The 24024-nt window shown below is 42.9% G+C and overlaps 1 protein-coding gene across 1 annotated transcript in view; it reads right to left on the bottom strand.

Moving 5' to 3' along the window:
• LOC149473057 (kinesin-like protein KIF19) overlaps positions 1–24024 on the bottom strand; it is a 96405-nt gene that overhangs the window by 57931 nt on the left and 14450 nt on the right. The window contains exons 4-8 of the mRNA XM_089683563.1: positions 22736–22823; positions 16673–16809; positions 13283–13405; positions 9360–9551; positions 5487–5630 (exon numbers count right to left, since the gene is read on the bottom strand). Coding sequence (XP_089539689.1) covers positions 5487–5630; positions 9360–9551; positions 13283–13405; positions 16673–16809; positions 22736–22823 — 684 coding nt within the window. The remainder of the gene's footprint in view (positions 1–5486; positions 5631–9359; positions 9552–13282; positions 13406–16672; positions 16810–22735; positions 22824–24024) is intronic.

Genomic DNA, 24024 nt, shown 5'->3' with positions numbered 1-24024 from the left:
TGGATGTGTTGCTGACAGCTGTCCTGCCCTTAAAAAACACACACCTGTTTTGGGTTCACTGGTTTCAAGAAGCACTGTCTGATGTGAACCATGCCTCGCAGAAAAGAGCTCTCAGAAGACCTACGATCAAGAATTGTTGACTTGCATGAAGCTGGAAAGGGTTACAAAAGTATCTCCAAAAGCCTTGATGTTCATGTGTTCTTCTATTGTTGTGACTTAGATGACGTTCAGAGCACATTTTATGCCCAATTCATGCAAAACTCCACGCAATCCCAAGGGGTTCACATACTTTTTCTTGCAACTATATAACATGTCCTGTGGATGGGGAAGAGCATTATGCCATTCATCTGCCCCTCCCACATTCACAGAATATGTTAGGCCTCATTCACAAAGAGTGTACTATAAGGTACACCCATGCAGGGCCGTGTTTACCTGTACAGGGATGCACAGGTGTTCTGCACAGTCCCATTGATATAATTTGGGACAGAGTTGCTGTGTCCCAGTATGACTTCTGTGTGGGAGCCAGTGCATGTCCCTGAACTCACACTATCTGTGTTGGGGGACACACAGCAATGCACACCCAAACCACACGGATGTCACAATAGGACACAGCAGCTATGTCCATGCAGCCACTGTGTCCCTATCGACATCAATGGGACTGCCTCCACAGGGATGCACGGAACATGCATCCCATGCAGGTAAACACAGCCCTACATGGGCATACGGTATAGTACTCACTGTGTGAACAAGGCCTTACATTCAGTGAAAAGGGGAGAAAGGAGCAGACCCCCATTTGGGCCTTTTTCAATGTACTGCAATGTTGAACCCAATGCTTCTAACCCATGGAGCATCCGAAGTTTAGTGCTATGAAGACTGGGCAATTTCTACAGGAACCATCACCCTGTAAGGACATGGGGCATGAGACATACTGAATAACAAGTTCTGTAATAGCAGCTGTAGCAAAAAATAAATAGTGAAACATTAGCTTTAAATCATATTTAAAGCCAAAAAAGGATAGATCTAACATATTGTACCTTCCCAGAACCTAGATGTGGTGGCTGTGTTCTACTTTCTATTTTTCAGACTTTATCCCTTTATTTTCACCTTGCAATCCTGAGAACAACACTCCAACACGCTCACTCACCCTACTGTATCTATGGAGGAAGCCATGCTTGTCAACCACAGAAGCTGCATTGTATCGTTTGTACTCAGGGCCGGTGCTAGACTATTTTGCACTCTTGGCAAGACCAGCTGCTTGTGCCCCTTCCCCCAGCCCCCCCCCCCCCCCCAAAAAAATTATTTAAAAAAAGTAGAAAATATAATATCAACAAAACATGAAACTGCTAAATTTCCTTTAATTTGCAAAAATAAGTGCCATAAGATGTCACCAGCACTAATATTAAAGACAAGATCAGTGTCACGGACGGACTGTATCTGTGACTGGCAGTTGCGGAGTGACAGTTGCAGTGAGTGGAGGATGATGGATCCACACAAGAGTTGCGACAGCAGGCAGCTGAACTGAGCGATCCCACAAAGTGACAGATCCGGCACAACACACCACCACCAACACTGACATAGATCAGTAGGCCCAGCAGGCAATAAAAGAGCAGGCTGTAGGCTCATGATGATGTCATCACTCACTGACACATTGCACATGTGATGGATGTCCGGCTAGCCGGGTCACACTCACACAGACATGAGACATCACTCACACAGACATGAGAGTCAGACATTATCTTCCTCCGCAGGTGCAGCTCCACCTCCGCTGATAAATGCGAAGAGAAGAGCTGGAACTCCACAGTGATCAGCAGCCACCAGCCAGCTTGCAGTAAGGGACTGAGTCTGAGAGGAACACTAGAAGAAGCGGCAGTTCAGCTGCTACACTGGCCCCAGACACCCGACATCTTCTTCTGTCCTTTCTTCCTCCCCTCTGCCACCCCTCCTCTCAGCTAAAGGATCATTCATGACGTGGCAGCATCCTACATAGAGAGAGTGCCAGCCTATGCTGCGTCCCTAGGTGGCAGTGCGCCCTAGTCGGCCACCTAGTTTGCCTGGTGGAAGCACCAGCCATGGTTGTACTCCTTACAGGCTTGCCCACAGTTCATATAGGGTTCTGTATTGTACTGTACCTCAGATACCCGTTACATTATGTGAATAAAAGTATTTTCCTATGGTTGTTACTAGAGATGAGCGAATTATTCAAAAATTCGGTTCGGCTGATTCGCCGAATTCGCCGAATAAATTCGCTTCGAGCCGAATATATTCGCTGCGAATTTAACTTATAAAAAGGGTGTTTCTAGGCTTCAGAGAGCCTTTATATTAGTGCAGAACACTGTACCTTTAATTTAAATGCCCTTGGAGTCTGCTGGGGAAGAGAAATAATAGTAGTAGTCCCAACATTGGCCCCCTGGCCACGCTTGACTTTCTGGCCACATAGTCGACATACGGCTACGTTTACTTCCTCGGGCGGCTTGACGAAAAATTGCCACACCGCCGAGTAGGAAACTTTGCCCCCGCTACTCCTCACTGGCTGACTGCTACTTCCTCCGTGCACACCGGCACCACTACTGGCCGTGGTGGTAGGCTGCAGTGGAGCTGGTGCTCTACTCCGTGGCCGTTTGGCTCCACTGACACTGCTGCGACCCTGCTGCCTCCTGGGCAACCCACCGACTGTTTTGCTCGCTGGCAAGCTGGCACCCTCTTCTCCTGATGATGCGGAAGCAATAGCCTGATGACGACGAGGCTGCCAAGTGCGATCAGCCTCATCATCATCAATTAGGGTCTCCGCGTCACTACTAGCCCCCTCGGCTGCGTGTGGGTCAGGAGACAGACCTGTCTCTAGACCGGCTACCGAGCCACTCTCCTCGCCAGTACTTCTTCGCCTGGCTGCTGAAGAGGCGGATGTCTCCCCCCGTTCCTGACCGCCCTCTGTTAGCTCTTCCTCACTGTACAGTGGGGCTGAGCCCACAGCATGTGATACTTCGCTTGGTGAGGGAACACCAAAGGACAGGGGCAGGTAGAGGACACGTGATTTCAGTGGGCTTGCTCCCGGGCCATGCCAACTAACGGTTGTGTCTGACGTACCCACCGACCGTTGGCTGTAGGTGTCAGAGGTGACCTGGGAAGAGGAAGATGACCGAGTCAACCAATCGATGACGGCAGGGTTGTCGGTGGAGACACGACCGCTGGATGACACCGGGAGCACTGGCCTCTGGCTGCGACTAGTGCTGCCTCGACCCCTTCCTCTGCTGCCACGTCTGCTCGCTCCTGAAACATTGCCTCCTCTGCCACTCCTCTGCGTGTTGTCTGACATACTCTTTAATTCAATAAGCACCCCAAAAATAAAACCGGATTTAACTCTTTGAACGTACAATAGTGGTTGTGAAGCAGAAAGTCAGTTTATTTAGCACAATCGGTCAATTGCAGCTTGCCGTTGGCTGTAAACTGTACGTTTATGTCACTGGAATGCACTAATCACCCAAAAAATATTACCGCCACCCGGCGTGTATATGGATTTAACTCTTTGAACGTACAATAGTGGTTGTGAAGCAGAAAGTCAGTTTATTTAGCACAATCGGTCAATTGCAGCTTGCCGTTGGCTGGAAACTGTACGTTTAGGTCACTGGAATGCACTAATCACCCAAAAAATATTACCGCCAGCCGGCGTGTAAATGGATTTAACTCTTTGAACGTACAATAGTGGTTGTGAAGCAGAAAGTCAGTTTATTGTACACAATCGGTCAATTGCAGCTTGCCGTTGGCTGGAAACTGTACGTTTCTGTCACTGGAATGCACTAATCACCCAAAAAATATTACCGCCAGCCGGCGTGTAAATGGATTTAACTCTTTGAACGTACAATAGTGGTTGTGAAGCAGAAAGTCAGTTTATTGTACACAATCGGTCAATTGCAGCTTGCCGTTGGCTGGAAACTGTACGTTTCTGTCACTGGAATGCACTAATCACCCAAAAAATATTACCGCCAGCCGGCGTGTAAATGGATTTAACTCTTTGAACGTACAATAGTGGTTGTGAAGCAGAAAGTCAGTTTATTTAGCACAATCGGTCAATTGCAGCTTGCCGTTGGCTGGAAACTGTACGTTTATGTCACTGGAATGCACTAATCACCCAAAAAATATTACCGCCACCCGGCGTGTAAATGGATCTAACTCTTTGAACGTACAATAGTGGTTGTGAAGCAGAAAGTCAGTTTATTTAGCACAATCGGTCAATTGCAGCTTGCCGTTGGCTGGAAACTGTACGTTTATGTCACTGGAATGCACTAATCACCCAAAAAATATTACCGCCACCCGGCGTGTAAATGGATCTAACTCTTTGAACGTACAATAGTGGTTGTGAAGCAGAAAGTCAGTTTATTTTGCACAATCGGAAAAAACTGCAGCACCAACTGTGCACGACAGCCACCAAAAAAAAAAGGGTGTATGTCACTTTAAATTTTCTATTCTTTGATAGCTGTGGCCCTAAGTAACGATTCTGTGTCCCTGAGTAACGATTCAGTGTCCCTCAGTAACGATTCTGTGTCCCTGAGTAACGATTCTGTGTCCCTGAGTAACGATTCTGTGTCCCTGAGTAACGATTCTGTGGCCCTAAAGTCTCTGTGGCCCTAACTCTGTCCCTTAATACACACAGGTCTGTCTCTCTTGAATGACCGGAGGCTAATGGAGAATTCTAAGATGGCCGCGATTTATAGCTCCACCATTACACAGTGCTGGCTGGCTGCTGATTGGCTAATGCGATCACATGTCATGAATGCATTATGGGTCAGCGCGCCTTGTCTGCGCGCCTTCCCAGAGATCTCCGCCCCATCTTCTCTGTCCATTTTCTCCGTCGCCACACGTCGCCGCCATTTTTGGGAAAATTCGATTCGTGCATCCGAAGTTTGCTAATCTTCGGATTCGTCGCGAATAGAATTTTTCCAAATCTTCGGAACGAATTCCACTTCATCATGTTTGATTCGCTCATCTCTAGTTGTTACCCAGGCTGAACTTCAAACATATCTATCTCTTCATGACCATTACATGGGGGTGAGTGGGAGCATTAGAAGCAGGGGCGGACTGACCATTTGGAAACTCGGGATCTGCCCGAGGGCCTGGGGTCAGTAGGGGGCCCCATGAGATGCCCCTGGTACCTTTTTCATAGGCTTTTTTGAGTTTGAGCAACGACACAGGGGCCCCATGATCCCCTATTGCCCGGGGGGCCCCATGAGTTGTCAGTCCGCCCCTGGTTAGAAGTGTACACAAGAAAGAACTATGTTCTGCATTTATTTGTGTTCACAGGAAGTGACAAGGTCAAGGACACTATTCCTGGCAAGATCAACAGGTATATTTGATACTTGCTGAAAATGTTCTTTGCCTGAAAATGAAGACTAATGCAGCCACAGCATCCAAGGACTGGTAAGCTGCAATATACGTTTGTGTTCTTAGGTTTAGATATCCTATAAATCCTGTTATAATGTAAAGATTTTTACCTTTAACAGTCGTGTCAGTTTACTGTCTCTGTAATTCACATGAGCATGGCCTGGTTCACTTAATGCAGTGATGCAATTTCCAAGAGCTAAAAGAGAGCGGTTTATGTGAGCACCTTCTTTCATCCTTTTTCCCCGGTTTTGAGTCTACAAAATACAAAGCAGATTTATTAACACTATCGTGATCAACACAGAATGTGCCAGTTATAGAAAGCCATTCACACATTTCTCAGCAAAGACTTTCACAATATTTTAGGCCATGTGTGATGTGACTCAAAGGAAACAATCACATTCCAAGGAGATTATTTATTAAGACTGAGAAGAAACAAAATGGGTCTGTAGTTCACAGAAACAAATCAGATTTAAGCTGGCATTTTATTAGAGTTAAAAAGATGAAGACAATCACATATTATTGTTCCTCTGTGCTGTCTTTGGGCGGACTGCCAACTCATGGGGCCCCAGGCAATAGGGGATCATGGGGCCCCTGTGTCCTTGCCCAAACTCAAAAAAGCCTATGAAAAAGGTATCAGGGGCATCTCATGGGGCCCCCTACTGACCCCGGGCCCTCGGGCAGTGCCCGAGTTTCCAAATGGTCAGTCCGCCCCTGGCGCTGTCATTGTCCTTCAAGGAATTTGGCTGCTTTATCCAGAAGCTTGCATCTACCATTCTCCTAAGCCCCGTATACACGATGAGAATATCGAATGAACAGTCATTGGGGTTTTTTTATGTTTTTTTGGGTTTTGCATGCTAGTCTCATATCGATAGTGAAGCGGTTACTAAAGTTATAAAAATTCTTGTATGACAGAATAAAAATTCGGAAGTGATGTAATGTATTTTTGTATTTTCGGATGAAAACTGTGATGAAAATCGTTCGACCTGGTATCATATGAGAAACATTTTTGTACTTGTCCCTTCCAATAATTTCGGACGAAAGTTGTGTACTATCAGATTATTGTACGGTTGTTTAGAAAGCGGTATTTTTCGTATGTGTGTACTAGGTTTAAGGTTGGCCATAAACTATATAATCTGATATTACAATCTACCATGGACTATGACATGCAAGGGCCTGTCCCTTTTGATACAAACTGAATGCATTGTTTAAATTTGTCTTCCTATTACATAGTCTTTCAACAGTTGATTTAATTAATCCACTGAGTATGCAACATCTTTATATTTTAATCTCTGCCTATGCTCCTGTTTAGGTTGATGTCATGATCACTGCCCCAAGATTCCTGTTTCAGGGTGATTCCTTTCTTTTGCAGCATCCTATAGGACTAGAGTTGTGTCTCCATACACTGTTTGCATCAATAGACACACACAGCCACCACAGCCTAGGATAGCAAGGCACTTCTCTGTTCCTCCCTCCTCCTCCCCCCTCCCTTCTGGAAGCTAAACACACTGAATCAAGACTGCATTGTCTATTGTTAACTCTTTCCTGTGAGGACAGGTAGTTTGGGGAAGCAGCACTGAAAAAGCAGGAGCCAGGAACATTGAAAGCTGTAAACTTCAAATGTTGGGGTAAGAATTTTAAGTAGTTCACTGGAGAATGTTTATTTTATTGTGGTCAGTGTGTTATGTTTAAAAAAAAGCAGAGGGTTTAAATGATACTTTAACCTGATCATACTCTACACTGTTAGATTTATTTTATTCAGTCTGTGGGCTGAATGAAAGGAATCTACCAGATTCCCCCATGCATGCTAAACAGCTCAGATGAACAAAGTTCTCTGCCGGGCTATTGGGTCTCTGGCAGCTGTTAAAATACCCAAACAGCAACTGCAGGTGTATGCATCCACTGTTGGGCTGAAAATTGTTCAGAACGTTTCTTCAACAAAATTCAATCGAACTTTCACTTTAAAAAAGCAGAGTAGGTAGGGCCACCAGTTCATCAGTACCCACCTCTACCCTGCCACTTCCTTCCAATTTCAGCAGCTGGTGCAGTCATAGTTATGGGCATTTAATACAAAGAAAACCACACCCCAATCCGCTGATGGGAAAATGAAGGAGTGTGTAGTCACCAATCTGCTTACTCTGCTTTCTTATCCTGTCAGCATAAAAGCATTGCAGAAGAGTCTAATAGGCTGCTACTGTAGTTCTTCCTTCTCCCAGTCAGAGTGCAGCTGTATAGGGGTTTCAGGAGATTACAGTGCCTTGAAAAAGTATTCATATACCCCTTGACATTTTCCACATTTTGTCATATTACAACCAAAAAACGTAAATGTATTTTATTGGGATTTTATGTGATAGACCAACACAAAGCGGCACATAATTGTAAAGTGGAAGGAAAATGATAAATGGTTTTCAAATTTTCTTACAAAAAAAGGTCTGAAAAGTGTGGCGTGCATTTGCATTCAGACCCCTTTACTCTGATACCCCTAATTAAAATCTAGTGGAACCAATTGCCTTCAGAAGTCACATAATTAGTAAACAGAGTCCACCTGTGTATAATTTAATCTCAGCATACTGTAAATACAGCTGATCTGTGAAGCCCTCAGAGGTTTGTTAGAGAACATTAGTGAACAAACAGCATCATGAAGGAAAAGAAACACACCAGACAGGTCAGGGATAAAGTTGTGGAGATGTATAAAGCAGGATTAGGTTATAAAAAAAAATATCCCAAGCCTTGAACATCTCACGGAGCACTGTTCAATCCATCATCCGAAAATGGAAAGAGTATGGCACAACTGCAAACCTACCAAGACATGGCCGTCCACCTAAACTGACAGGCTGGGCAAGGAGAGCATTAATCAGAGAACCAGCCATGAGGTCCATGGTAACTCTGGAGCAGCTGCAGAGATCCACATCTCAGGAGGGAGAATCTGTACACAGGACAACTATTAGTCGTGCACTCCACAAATCTGGCCTTTATGGAAGCGTGGCAAGAAGAAAGCCATTGTTGAAAGAAAACCATAAGAAGTCTCGTTTGCAGTTTGCAAGAAGCCATGTGGGGGACACAGCAAGTATGTGGAAGAAGGTGCTCTGGACAGATGAGACCAAAATTCAACTTTTTGGCCTAAAAGCAAAACGCTATGTGTGGGGGAAAACTAACACGGTATACCACCCTGAACACACCATCCCCACCGTGAAACATGGTGGTGGCAGCATCATATTGTGGGGATGCTTTTCTTCAGCAGGGACAGGGAGGCTGGTCAGAGTTGATGGAAAGATGGATGGAGACAAATACAGGGCAATCTTAGAAGAAGACCTGTTAGAGTCTGCAAAAGACTTGAAACTGGGGCGGAGGTTTACCTTCCAGCAGGACAACGACCCAAAACATACAACCAGAGCTAAAATGGAATGGAACAAAACATATTCATGTGTTAGAGTGGCCCAGTCAAAGTCCAGACCTAAATCCACTTGAGAATCTGTGGCAAGACTTGAAAATTGCTGTTCACAAACGCTCCCAATCCAATCTGACAGAGCTTGAGCTATTTCTTCAAAGAAGAGAACGGACAAACATTTCACTCTCTTGATGTGCAAAGCTGGTAGAGACATCCCCAAAAAGACTTGCACTGTAATTGCAGCGAAAGGTGGTTCTACAAAGTATTGACTCCGGGGGGGCTGAATACAAATGCACACCACACTTTTCACATACTGTATATATTTATAAAAAATTTTGAAAACCATTTATCATTTTTCTTCCACTTCACAATTATGCACCACTTTGTGTTGGTCTACCACATGAAATCCCAATAAAACACATTTATGTTTTTGGTGGTAACATGAAAAAATGTGGAACATTTCAAGGGTAGGAGTACTTTTTCAAAGCACTGTAATATTAAGAAAAATTATGAATTTACATTGACTGCATTGAAAAATATGTTAAAAGGTTTCTTATCACCTTTGTCTGTTTAAAGAGATTTACAATATTAACCGTACCTGTGATGCCCTCTCTGACCCTGCCAGGTCTATCAGCAATAGCTTTCCCATCCGTGCTTCATCCTGAACACCTGACTTGCTGTTCTTTTTCACAAGTACCTGGAGTATTGCATGGGACCTGGAAGATGTCTTATTGGCTGCAGTTGGTTCCTGAGTGCGGTGTTTATTTCCTCTCTGCACCAAAGCCATGGCCTGCAACAAAATACAATCTATTATAGATTTTAATTCATCTCAGAGCTGGAAGTACCACTACAGCAGCTATTACACCTGGAAGCAGGGGGATGCCTGGAGGGTGGAGGACAAGCTGAGTCTGTGATAGGCATTCTTCCTCCCACTGACCACTGATGTAAGGAGACATTCTTCCTGCCACTGACCACCAATGTAAGGGTTAATTTTTCCTGCCATTGACCACCAATCTAAGGGGTATTCTTCCTGCCAATAACCACCAATAAAGGGGGGCATTCTTCCTGCCACTGACCACCAATATAAGGGGGCAATCTTCCTGCCACTGACCACCAATGTAAGGGTCATTCTTCCTCCCACTGACCACCAATCTGAAGGGTATTCTTCCTGCCAATGATAACCAACCTGAAGGGTATTCTTCCTGCCAATGATCACCAACCTGAAGGGTATTCTTCCTGCCAACGATCACCAATCTGAATGGTATTCTTCCTGCCAATGATCACCAATGTAAGGGGGCATTCTTACTGCCAATGTCCACCAAAGTAAGGGGCAGTCTTCCTGCCAATCATCTCCAATGTGAGGGGAATTTTTCCTGCCATGGACCACAAATGTAATGGAGCATTCTTTCTATCAATTACTTCTAATGGGAGGGAGCATTTTTCCTGCCTCTGAACACCAATGTAAGGGGGTGTTCTTCTTGCCAAGGACCACCAATGTAAGGGGGCAGTCTTCCTATCAATCATCTCTAATGTGAGGGGGCATTCTCCCTGCCACAGACCACACATGTAAGGGAGCAATCTTCCTGTCACTAATGGGAGGGGATATTCTTCCTGTCACTGACCACTAATGCAAAGGAGCATTTTTCCTGCCACTGAACATCAATATAAGGGGGCATTGTTCTTCCCACTAGTCAACAGTGGGAGGAGGAATTCGTCTTGCCACTAACCTCTAATTGGACGGGCATCCTTCCTGCCATTGACTATCAATGTGAAGGGCCATTTTTCCTGAAATTGAACATCAATGTAAGGGGCCATTCTTCCTCCCACTAGCTACCAAGGGGATAATCTTCCTGTCACTAACCTCTAATAGGAGAGTGCATTCTTCCTGCTGTTGCCTGCTAATGTAAGGGGGCAGTGTTCCTCCCACTAACCAATGTAAGGGGTCAGTGTTTGCTCTGTATATCATATATCATCATTGTGTTGAGTAGGGAGCCATCTAGTGGGTGTTCAGTGCAACTGCACCTGTCTTTATTATTCCCTTTCAAAAAGAACAGGAAGTGTTTCATGTTTGTTAATAATAAAGATTTCCCATAAACCATTGTTGCCATTTTAGCTTCTAGAAGAACAACAGTGAAGGTCTTCTCTATTCTCTCTTTGATACACGTATGCCTGTATGTTCTTCATTGTCTTTGTTAAAGTCACATACAGTGGGAAAAATTATTATTTGATCCCCTGCAGATTTTGTATGTTTGCCCACTTACAAAGAAATGAAGGGTCTATAATTTTAATCATAGGTGTATTTTAAATGACAGAACATCAAAAGAGACAGAATATCAACAAAAGATCCAGAAAAAACACATGATACAAATGTTATAAATTGAGTTGCAGTTCAGTGAGTAAAATAAGTATTTGATCCCCTACCAACCAACAATAATTTTGGCTCCCACAGACTAGCCATGTGGTCATGTGGTACACAGATTAGTCCTGTCAATTTAAGAAACTGCTCCTAACGACAACTCGTTATGTGTATAAAAGACACCTGTCCACAGAATCTCTTTCTTCCGCTCAAACCTCACTATCACCATGGGCAGGACCAAAGAGCTGTCAAAGGACATCAGAGACAAGATTGTAGATCTGCAAAAAGCAGAAGTGGGCTACAAGATAATCAGCAAGAAGCTTGGTGAGAAGGAGACAACTGTTGGAGTGATTATTCATAAATGGAAGAAATACAAAATAACCATCAATAGCCCTCAGTCTGGAGCTCCATGCAAGATTTGCCTCATGGGGTAAGGATGATCATGAGAAAAGTGAGGGATGAGCCCAGAACTACACAGGAGGAGCTTGTGAATGATCTCAAGGCAGTTGGGACCACAGTCACCAAACAAACCACTGAAAACACAATACGCTGCCACGGATTGAATCCTGCAGCACCCGCAAGGTCCCCCTCCTCAAGAAGGCACATGTACAGGCCCTGTCTGAAGTTTGCCAATGAACATCTAAATGATTCAGAGAAGGATTGGGAGAAAGTGCTGTGGTCAGATGAGACCAAAATTTAGCTCTTTGTCATTAACTCGACTCGCTGTGTTTGGAGGAAGAAAAATGCCGACTATGACCCTAAGAACACCATCCCTTCAGTCAGGCATGGAGGTGGAAACATTATGCTTTGGGGCTGCTTCTCTGCTAAAGGTACTAGGCGACTTTGCCGCATTGAGGGACCAATGGATGGGGCCATGTATTGTAAAATCTTGGATGAGAACCTTCTTCCCTCAGCCAGAACACTGAAGATAGGTCGTGGATGGGTCTTCCACGATGACAATGACCCAAAACATACTGCCAAGGAAACAAAGGAGTGGCTCAAGAAGAAGTACATTAAGGTCATGGAGTGGCCTAGCCTTGCTTGGGGATCAAATACATATTTTACTTACTGAACTGCAAATGCATTTATAACATTTGTATCATGTTTTTTTTTATTTTTGGTTGATATTCTGTCTCTATCATTTAAAATACACCTATGATAAAAATTATAGACCCTTCATTTCTTTGTGAATGGGCAAACTTACAAAATCTGCAGGGGATCAAATAATGATTTTTCCCTCTGTACATAGCTAGACAGCATTTCAATGTATTCAATGTGATTATAGTTTGCTGTTTGCAAGAAATGTGTTCATTGTATTCATTTGTGAGAGATGTGTACTACCATTGTAATTTCAGTTTATGTGATTGTATTGCACTTTTACAGAACTACTTACAGAAGTAAATTCAGTTCTGGAATGGAACACAACGCTGCTTGTCAGTTTTGTTAGCTAGCTGTCGGATAACCGTTAGTAGGACAGCATAGTCCTCATGTCACTAACCTCTAAAGTAAGAGAGCATTCTTCTGCCACTGACCTCTAATGGGAGAGAGAGCATTCTTCTTTCCACTGACCAACAATGTAAAGGGACACAAAACTAACTACCAAAAATGGGGAACTCTTTACTGACAGTGCAAGGGGCACATTATTGCCCACCAATGTAAAGGGGCACCACTCTGACCACCAATGTAAGTGTGGGAGTTCTCACTGACAACCAATGTAAGAGAGGCATTTCTAATAACCACCTAGGTAAAGGGTGATTCTTAAAGACCACCAATATAAAGAAGGCATTTACCCTTTACCACTTAGAGACATTTAAAATGACCACCAAGGCAAAGGGCCTTTTAATAGGAGCCCCTGTCCTTTATTGTCAGAAGCAATGTGAAAGGGATGACAATAGGAGTGGTGCCTAGGCCACCAGCGAGCACTAGGAAATAGGGGGTACAGTATAAATAGGTGACAGTATAGGCTGCTGGTAATTACTTGGGGTGCAAAATATGCTGCAAAGATTTCAATGGAATGTGGTGGAGCCATCAAAATGTTGCTTTGATATGCAATTGCTCCCTTGAGTCATATGTACAGTAAAGTAACATTTTCCCCAACAGCAACATGGGTTGATGTTTAGTTGGCTGTAATACACATGAATACACATGGACCTTTCCACAATTACCTCCTCAGCAGTAGAAGGACAAAATTCAGTAATCCCGGAAATTTGGATATTGCCTTTAGAGTCATCTCTTAGATCCAAAACCCCAGAAGGATTTAAAAGGTCACGGATTGTCTCATTATAAATCTGCAAATAAACATAAGAAGGAACTGTCACTGACCATACTATGTGGTTACATGATAACTCCACAATAAAACGTCCTGCTTACGTTTTGTCACCCCTTATTTACCCTATGACTTATAGAGAACAATTAAATATTGTACTCCAGGCACCTGAAATCTCTCTAAGCACCCATGTGAACAAATATATTGTGTCAGATAATTAATACGTTCAATTTTCAGGTGAACAATAAGTGCCCAACATGTACACATTGTAAGATAAGCTATTTTGTAGTCAGAGCACAAATTCTATTCTCCTATCTTAGTCTCATCAATATACCTATAAAAAAAAAACATTCCGGATCTCCTTTTGTTTTCTTGCTCTTGTACAATAAAGGTGATAATTTGGTTTCTATGGGCTACACAGAAGGAACTAATTTACGCAAACAAAGCTGATGTCCAGACATGTTCCTACTGACGTAGGCAAAACCCTCTGGAGCCTTTTCCTTACATACATTGTGTGTGCAAACTCTAGGGAGTAAGGGCAGCAGCAGTGTTTTTCTGGAAAATAAAATACATTTTATATGTGCACAAGGACAGGGAAGGGCAGGGATAGATGGAGTTCTATAGGGAAGAACTGTACTGCCCCTATAAAGTACAGCTGAAAGATAAAACGCAATGATCTGCATTTGACCAGCTTTCCTACAATGCAAATGCATCTGCAAATGACCCGCTGCATCTAATGTCACTCAACATAGGTCAAAGGCAGACCATCTACATGAACCCCAAATGTGGCACTGTCAATGTACGGAAGAGTGCCGCTGGAGCTATTGAAACACAAGCTATTGGAAGCCCTTATTAGTGTCAATGTACCCCATTAAGGAGAGGTTTTTTTTATGTGTTTTGAAGACCACATGTAGGTAAGAAACCAAGTGATAATTAACTTCGGCCTTACCTGTTTGTTTCTGCCTTCAAAGCCTGCTGTGAACATTTATGTGGACTGATATGCTGAGATTTTTGCCTGTCTCCCTTTCCATTTGATATTAATCATACACAAGAAGAAAGCAAGCAAAAACTGATGCTTGATAAAAGCATGAACAAAAGTTATCACTGCTGTATATCAAAAGCAAAAAAGGTACCCTTGTACACTGGATACCACACTGTTAACAGCAGCATTACAATTGCTGCACAGCAAAGCCTAGTAACTGCTGTTCCACAAACAAAGGGCCTGCCTCTTCCAAGTAGTCCCAGATACAGTATAACTAAAGTGGATTTGAAGATTATTTGTGTGGAAGAATGGGCCATAATCACACCTGAGTGCATGTGACTAGTTTCTCCATACAGGAGGCATCTTGAAGCTGTCATTACCAACAAAGGATTTTGTATGAAGTATTAAATAAATATAAGTTAGCGTGTTCAATACTTTTTCCCTGGGTCATTCCATTTTATTACACATAACTTCATTTCTGAACTTATTTGTTTTGGTTTCTTTGTATGTATAGATTGCAAGGATGGTTACCGACATGTGGTGAAAATGTCATGTCAATAGCACCTTCAGAAATATATTTACTGAGAAAAATGGTGATGTGTTCATTACTTATTTTACCCACTGTATATACAGTCAGGTCCATAAATATTGGGACATGGACACAATTCTACCATTTTTGGCTCTGTACACCACCACAATGGATTTGAAATGAAACGAACAAGATGTGCTTTAACTAATTTGAGGGTATTTACATCCAAATCCGGTGAATGGTGTAGGAAATGCAACAGTTTGCATATGTGCCTTCCACTTGTTAAGGGACCAAAAGTAATGGGACAATTAGCTTCTCAGCTGTTCCATGGCCAGCTGTGTGTTTATTCCCTCATTATCCCAATTACAATGAGCAGATAAAAGGTCCAGAGTTCATTTCAAGTGTGCGATTTGCATTTGGAATCTGTTGCTGTCAACTCTCAAGATGAGATCCAAAGAGCTGTCACTATCAGTGAAGCAAGCCATCATTAGGCTGAAAAAACAAAACAAACCCATCAGAGAGATAGCAAAAACATTAGGCGTGGCCAAAACAACTGTTTGGAATATTCTTAAAAAGAAGGAACACACCGATGAGCTCAGCAACACCAAAAGACCCGGAAGACCACGGAAAACAACTGTGGTGGATGAGCGAAGAATTCTTTCCCTGGTGAAGGAAACACCCTTCACCACAGTTGGCCAGATCAAGAACACTCTCCAGGAGGTAGGTGTATGTGTGTCAAAGTCAACCATCAAGAGAAGACTTCACCAGAGTGAATACAGAAGGTTCACCACAAGATGGAAACCATTGGTGAGCCTCAAAAACAGGAAGGCCAGATTAGAGTTTGCCAAACGACATGTAAAAAAGCCTTCACAGTTCTGGAACATCCTATGGACAGATGAGACCGAGATCAACTTGTACCAGAGTGATGGGAAGAGAAGAGTACGGAGAAGGAAAGGAACTGCTCATGATCCTAAGCATACCACCTCATCAGTGAAGCATGGTGGTGGTAGTGTCATGGCGTGGGCATGTATGGCTGCCAATGGAACTGGTTCTCTTGTATTTATTGATGATGTGACTGCTCACAATAGCAGCAGGATGAATTGTGAAGTGTTTCGGGAATATTATCTGCTCATATTCAGCCAAATGCTTCAGAACTCATTGGACGCCGCTTCACAGTGCAGATGGACAATGACCCAAAGCATACTGCAAAAGCAACCAAAGAGTTTTTTAAGGGAAAGAAGTGGAATGTTATGCAATGGCCAAGTCAATGACCTGACCTGAATCCGATTGAGCATGCATTTCACTTGCTGAAGACAAAACTGAAGGGAAAATGCCCCAAGAACAAGCAGAAACTGAAGACATTTGCAGTAGAGGCCTGGCAGAGCATCACCAGGGATGAAACCCAGCGTCTGGTGATGTCTATGCATTCCAGACTTCAGGCTGTAATTGACTGCAAAGGATTTGCAACCAAGTATTAAAAAGTGAAAGTTTGATTTATGATTATTATTCTGTCCCATTACTTTTGGTCCCTTAAGAAGTAGGAGGCACATATGCAAACTATTGTAATTCCTACACCGTTCACCTGATTTGGATGTAAATACCCTCAAATTAAAGCTGACAGACTGCAGTTAAAGTACATCTTGTTCGTTTCATTTCAAATCCATTGTGGTGGTGTATAGAGCCAAAAATGTTAGAATTGTGTCCATGTCCCAATATTTATGGACCTGACTGTATAATACTGTATAAACTGAACACACACATACACTTCATATATTTACCTCCAGATATGAAAGGGATACGGAACATTCCATACTTTCTCTATTGTCCTCAATAGCTTTGAAAAGGTCATTAAGAGCTTGAATGTATATTCCCATTTCACAGTCCATCCCTAACATTGTATATGTTTTACCTGTACCTGAGACAAGAGGAAGGTTAAAATCATAAAGGCATAAGCAAATGCAACTATTTATTAGATGAATAAATATGATATCTAATTACTCTATGTGCTATTATGCATATCTGCCAATTTTAACGCATTTAGAGAAGCTACCCCTCTTTTGGAAACAAATCCCTCTGTCCCTCTTTTTTCCTGAGCTGCCTCTCTTTTTGGCCTGATGTAAAGATCTCTATAAAAATGTATTACCCAACTATCAAAATTGTTTTACTGCACTAAACTAAAAGCCAAAAGAAGGAAAAATTTAAAAAATGTCTTAAAGCAATCATTTTTTGCATATACAGTTGCAAGAAAAAGTATGTGAACCCCTTAGGATTACGTGGAGTTTTGCATGAATTGGGCATAAAATGTGCTCTGAACGTCATCTAAGTCACAACAATAGAAGAACACAGTCTGCTGAACATAATACTACACAAACATTAGATGTTGCCATGGTTTAATTGCACATAACATGTAAACATTCACAGTGCAGGGAGGAAAAAATATGTGAGGCCCTAACTTAATGACTTCTCCCAGAGCTAATTGGAGCCAGGAGTGAGTCAACCTTGACTCCAATCAGTGTGATGATATTGGATGTGTTGCTGACAGCTGTCCTGCCCTTAAAAAACACACACCTGTTTTGGGTTTACTGGTTTCAAGAAGCACTGTCTGGTGTGAACCATGCCTCGCAGAAAAGAGCTCTCAGAAGACCTACGATCAAGAATTGTTGACTTGCATGAAGCTGGAAAGGGTTACAAAAGTATCTCCAAAAGCCTTGATGTTCATGTGTCCACGGAAAGACAGACTGTCTACAAATGGAGAAAGTTTAGCACTGTTGCTACTCTCCCTAGGCGTGGTCGTCCTGTAAAAATGACTGCAAGAGCACAGCGCAGAATGCTGCATGAGGTAAAGAAGAATCCCAGAGTGTCAGCTAAAGACCTACAGAAATCTCTGGCACATGCTAACATTTTTTGTTGACACATCTACAATAAGGAAAACATGAAACAAGAATGGAGTACATGGGAGGACACCACGGAGGAAGCCATTGCTGTCCAAAAAGAAGATTGCAGCACGTTTGAAGTTTGCAAAAGAGCACCTGGATGTTCCACAGCACTACTGGCAAAATATACTGTGGACAGATGAAACCAAGATTGAGTTGTTTGGGAAGAACACACAACACTATGTGTGGAGAAAAAAAGGCACAGCACACCAACATCAAAACCTCATCCCCACTGTAAAACATGGCGGAGGGAGCATCATGGTTTGGGGCTGCTTTGCTGCCTCGGGGCCTGGACGGATTGTTGTCATTGATGGGAAAATGAATTACAGAGTTTATCAAGACATTTTGCAGGAAAACGTACGACCATCTGTCCACCAACTGAAGCTCCGCAGAGGATGGGTGATGCAACAGGACAATGACCCAAAGCATACAAGTCATTCAACAAAACAATGGCTGCAACAGCACAGAATACACCTTCTGGAGTGGCCCAGTCAGAGTCCTGACCTCAACTCGATTGAAATGCTGTGGCATGACCTTAAGAGAGCGATTCACACCAGACATCCCAAGAATATTGCTACACTGAAACAGTTTTGTGAAGAGGAGTGGTCCAAAATTACTCCAGATCGTTGTGCAGGTCTGATCTGCAACTACAGGAAACGTTTGGTTGAGGTTATTGCTGCCAAAGGAGGGTCAACCAGTTATTAAGTCCAAAGGTTCACATACTTTTTCCTCCCTGCACTGTGAATGTTTACATGTTATGTGCAATTAAACCATGGCAACATCTAATGTTTGTGTAGTATTATGTTCAGCAGACTGTGTTCTTCTATTGTTGTGACTTAGATGACGTTCAGAGCACATTTTATGCCCAATTCATGCAAAACTACACGTAATCCCAAGGGGTTCACATACTTTTTCTTGCAACTGTAAATCCTCATGGTCTATATTACTTGACACAAGATGGAGGCCTGTCATTTGCCTACATACTTAATGCCATAATTAGTCCCTTTTCTAATCTTACAAAGTTAGAAGGTATGTGTAATGCTTGTGCAGCACCTTCCTAGCATAAGATGCTAGGTACATTTAGTTTGGCTCCTTCTGTAATCATGGGAGAAGTAAATTTTGGCCCTGGTCTGTTCAGGGTTGACAGCCTGAGAGTTTGATTGCTTATCCCTGCCTCTAGAAGAAGCTTCCAGAGCTTAGGGTGGCAGAGTCAAAACAATCAGAATGGATATTTATCAAGTTACAGCTAATCCCTGGAGAGGCATGTCCAGAAAGGGTCTGGAATAGTTCTAAATAGTCTGAGACACTGGTAAGCAGGGTTTCTTTTCGGGGCTGTTGTCCTAAGGCTGCCCAAGAACTGTGCTCTTGAGGCCTCAACGGTGCCAGGGCTGATGGCATTGATTGACTTTGCTTGGAGCCGATTGCAGAACCTTACCACAGGGAATCTGGTCTGGGGAGGTGCCGTCTCCCTCATTGGACCATTTCCAGAGGAAGCTGGAAGGTGGCAGCTGTTTTGGAGGACTTGTGGGTAAAGACCCCAAACTGATCTCTGTGACCGTGTAGTGTTCTGGAAGCTGCACTGGGTAGTTGTGCATCAGTGCAAGGAAACCAGATGCCAAAAAGACTTGCCCCATGGTCTTCAGATGTGAGGCCGTAGACTTTCCAGCACACTTAGAGAAGATTGTCCCCTAATTAAGTGCTGAGTGTTTTGGAGTATCCCACAACCAAACCCTCACTTCCGTTAAAGTGTTTCAAGTAATAAATTATAAAAAGACATCCCCTAACTTGTATTATTGAAGTTGGAGTGAATGGACTGGTGCTTTGGGGATAGTCAGCCTCTGTACTTGCTGGGGGAGAAATAGTTAATATCAGCAGCCCCTACAGGGGTAGCGCTACACTTGAATTTCCTGTAACTGGAAGAAGAGGGGCAGGTATAGAAGAATATCCTTTCTGGAATAACAGTTGGATCTTCTGTGGTATAGTGTCAGGGAGCGAGGAGCCAGACACACAAGGAGGTGCAATTAAAGGTAGGTTTATTTACACAGAACAAGGCAAGAGTCTATGCAAGTCTGACAGCAACAGCGGATGACTTGGTAGGACAGAAGTTCTCCTGCCGAGGTCGTCTTCCAGGATAATCAAGTCGAGAACCAGCAGGAATCGTAGCCAAAGCCGGGGTCAGAAGCCAGGAAGAATGGTCGCCAGAGCCGGGGTCAGAAGCCAGGAAGAATGGTTGTCAGAGCCGGGGTCAGAAGCCAGGAAGAATGGTCGCCAGAGCCGGGGTCAGAAGCCAGGAGGAGTCTTAGCCAAAGCCGAGTCGGTATCCAGGAGAGCAAAGAGTTAACTGAACAGGAGCTTGCTGCTGTGCAACAGACAGGACACGAATGCAATGGACAGCTGCAAACAGCAGACTTAAATGTGATAAGCCGCCACCTCCTGGGAGGAGCTGCAGAGGGCTGAAAGCAAAAAGGATCCCACAATGCTTTGCAGACCTAAGATGGATCCCAGCACATGGAGCAGCACAAGCCCTGAGGAAAGGTAGGACCTTGATATATGGGCCTGGGTGTCTTAATCCTATATGCCACACATTCCCTTACAGTTTGAAGTTTAGCTGCACCCCCGCTGTATTTTAGATCTATCGTCCTGACCAATGGCCACACCAAATGCAAGTGCAGGAAGAAATGAGGCACTTGAGAGCCAAGGTGAGTTTCTCAGTTTTGAGGTCATTGGGTTTGGTTCACACTTACATTAGTGATGTAGTGTAATTTAAATGCATTCTGAAAAATGCTTGTTGAGATCTCTGCTAATAAAATCAGTGAAACGAGCACCGCATGAAGAAAACACAGATGAGCACAGTGCCATTGACCATAATATTGCAGATCTCCTAACTCCTTTTATGTGCAATTTCAATTGGTTTAAAATATATTATGATTTTGTACAAATTTTTTTTTTAACATGGTCAAGCCTAAAAAAATTAATAAAAAATATCTCATTAAGTATATAATGCAAATAAATAATTTGTATTTTTGTATATACAGTCAACAGGTGCAAGTCACAGGTACTTTTCTCCAGACTACATTTATCTGGTCTGATTAAAATGTTCTGTAAAAGAGTCAGAGCAGTGCTTCTTCCCCCTACTTTAGATGGCTCCATAACACATATCAATTAGAGACACAGTATCTGATAGAAAACCTCTTCTGCTGTGTTGCCTCCTTGGACAATCCATAATGCTCTGTGAATCCTTTGTCATTGTAGCAGCCTGTATTTAAAGTGTTACTAAACCCACAACAGTAAATCCAGTCTGTATATGCAGTAAAGCCTGCTTGTTATACTCACTGTGGAACCTAAGGGGTTAATCCTCTGGACTGTGAAAAAACGCTGTTTCATCCTGACTTCTCTGATCCTCCCCCTTCCAGTGTCCCCCTCTTATCTCCTGATAAGACATATCTGTGGACACACTCTGCACATGCTCAGTTTGGTGTGTATTGCTACAAAAAAATTTTTTTTTTTTCTTGGGAGAGTACACAGGGTAAATCAGCACTGTCCAGACAGAGATCTTGCATCCTCCTAGAGCAAAAAGAAAACTGCTCCTACAAACCTTAACCTGTGCTCTGCTGGACAATGATAGAAGTCACAAGACTGCTCTATCTGCTGATGAGAAAAGGTATTTAGCATTTTATATTTATTAACATAATTGCATTTCTATGTTGTGTGTACTGTGAAAGACCAGATATAGTGAATGCAGTATCCTAGGTTTAGTAACACTTTAAAGGAATGGGTCAGTAGGGTAAGGTTACAGGTTCTCCACACTCCACCCACCTTCACTGCGTTACCCAGCAGCTCCATTTTTCTGACACAGCCGTGGGTCTGAACTCAGGAAAGCACTTAGTTATTCATCACCTAAACAAGGTTAATGACCTTCTCCCCTCCATCACATGTTGAAGGCTAGTGATTGCCTGCTCAGGCCCAAGCTCTGCATCCTGGGAAGAAGAGGAGAAGGTCACATACTCTCATATTAGAGCTCTATCAGAGGAATGGAGCAGTGGCGGAGTGCAGCAAAGGTAGGTATCAGTGGGTAGGTGGGGTTGGGCTTTCAGGAGAACCGTTCACTTTTTCCTGAATGGGCAAAATGGCATATAGTTTTTATAGGTTTATTTGTATAACAATGACTGTATAATACAGTATATAGCAGGCGCGGACTGACCATTTGGAAACTTGGGCACTGCCCGAGGGCCCGGGGTCAGTAGGGGGCCCCATGAGATGCCCCTGGTACCTTATTCATAGGCTTTTTTAAGTTTGGGCAAGGGCATAGGGGCCCCATGATCCCCTATTGCCCGGGGGCCCCATGAGTTGTCAGTCCGCCCCTGGTATATAGATATTATAATACAAGTTGTGGCGCTCTCTAGTGGAGGCCTGAGATGCAGTGCATTCCTCCATGATCATATATACTATACTATTAGGCTCCATGCACATGGGGTGTTTTATTAACTCTGGCAATGTTATCTGTGTAAAGTCACATTAAAAACGTGAGTTTTTCAGCTTTTATTAGCGATTTTGCATTAGCGTTTAGCAGCATTTTTCCAGGTTTGCGGTTTTTAGCTTTTTTTTACCAAAAAAATTTTTTTTATTGGTAAAAAAAATGCTGGTTTGCAGCATTTTACCGCGTTAGAGCATTTTCATGGCTAAAAAAACTCCTCTTGAAACCCATTAGTCCTGGGGTTTCTTTAAAGCCAAAAAAGTGCCAAAAATGTTGATTACAGTCTACGTGTGCATGGATACATAGGATAATATGCTGATGGTTTACTAGATGTACAAAAAAACGTCAAAAGCCAAAAACAGAAGCTGCAAAAACGTCCAGTGTGCATGACACAATTTTCTCGCTTTATGGTTTACATCCAGATGCATTAATACCTGTTGGGCCATAAGCAAACACTGTAGCATTATATCCTCTAACAATGCCATCAACCAGGTTTTTGGTAGTGGATTCATAGACATGTTCCTGAAAAACATAAAAATTTCTTGAAAGACAAAATTTTAAATAAATGTATTTTCTACATAAACAGATTAAAACAGCACTTTTAAATCATACTTCAGATTAAATGCAAAACCTTTTTGCTCCTCCTAAATCAAAACTGCCTGACATTCTATACACTCTGACCATGCTGCAAAGAAATTGTAGGCACTGTTATGATGCCTTGAAAAAGTATTCATACCCCTTGAAATTTTCCACATTTTGTTATGTTAAAACCAAAAACAAATGTATTTTATTGGGATCCTGCAGACAGATCTACCCACCTGAGCTGTGGATCTCTGCAGCTCCTCCAGAGTTACCATGGGCCTCTTGGCTGCTTCTCTGATTAATGCTCTCCTTGCCTGGCCTGTCAGCTTAGATGGACGGCCATGTTTGGGTAGGCTTGCAGTTGTGCCATACTCTTTCCATTTTCAGATGATGGATTGAACAGTGCTCTGTGACATGTTCAAAGCTTGGGATATTTTGTTTATAACCTAACCCTTTAAAATTATCCACAACTTTATCCCTGACCTGTCTGGTATGTTCCTTGGACTTCATGATGCTGTTTGTTCACTTATGTTCTCTAACAAACCTCTGAGGGCTTCACAGAACAGCTGTATTTATACACAGGTGGACTCTATTTGCTAATTAGGTGACTTCTGAAGGCAATTGTTTCCACTAGATTTTAGTTAGGGGTATCAGAGTAAAGGGGGCTGAACACAAATGCACGCCACACTTTTCAGATATTGTAAAAAAATGTGAAAGCCATTTATCATTTTCATTCTACTTCACAATTATGTGCCACTTCTGTTGGTCTATCACATAAAATCCCCAAAAAATACATTTACGTTGTTGGTTGTAACATAACAAAACGTGGAAAATTGCAAGGGTATGAATGCCTTTTTAAAGGCAATGTATAAGCCTTGCTTACTGCACCTCTTTAAACTTCAGCAAACCCCCCCATATAATGGAGATAATGAGAAGGGGAGGTATTCTGTAGTGCTAACTTCCTGTCTTAGGGTAGAATTGCTCCTCTATAGATACAGTACTGTGAGTGTTGTCACCCTATAACAGAAAGTGTGTTACTGGCAGGATCACAAGGTGGAAATACAGAAAACTAGTCTGAAAAATCCTAAAAACAGTGCAGGTTGGTAGATGGTCATATAGATGACTGAACCCTGACTGTGGT

This window comes from Staurois parvus, unplaced genomic scaffold (genome assembly GCF_062004578.1).
Source record: "Staurois parvus isolate SC_StPar_1 unplaced genomic scaffold, SC_StPar_1.0 ptg000018l, whole genome shotgun sequence".
NCBI lineage: Eukaryota > Metazoa > Chordata > Amphibia > Anura > Ranidae > Staurois > Staurois parvus.
The sequence above is the reverse complement of the archived record's forward strand: the minus strand, read 5'-3'. Positions and strand labels throughout refer to the sequence as shown.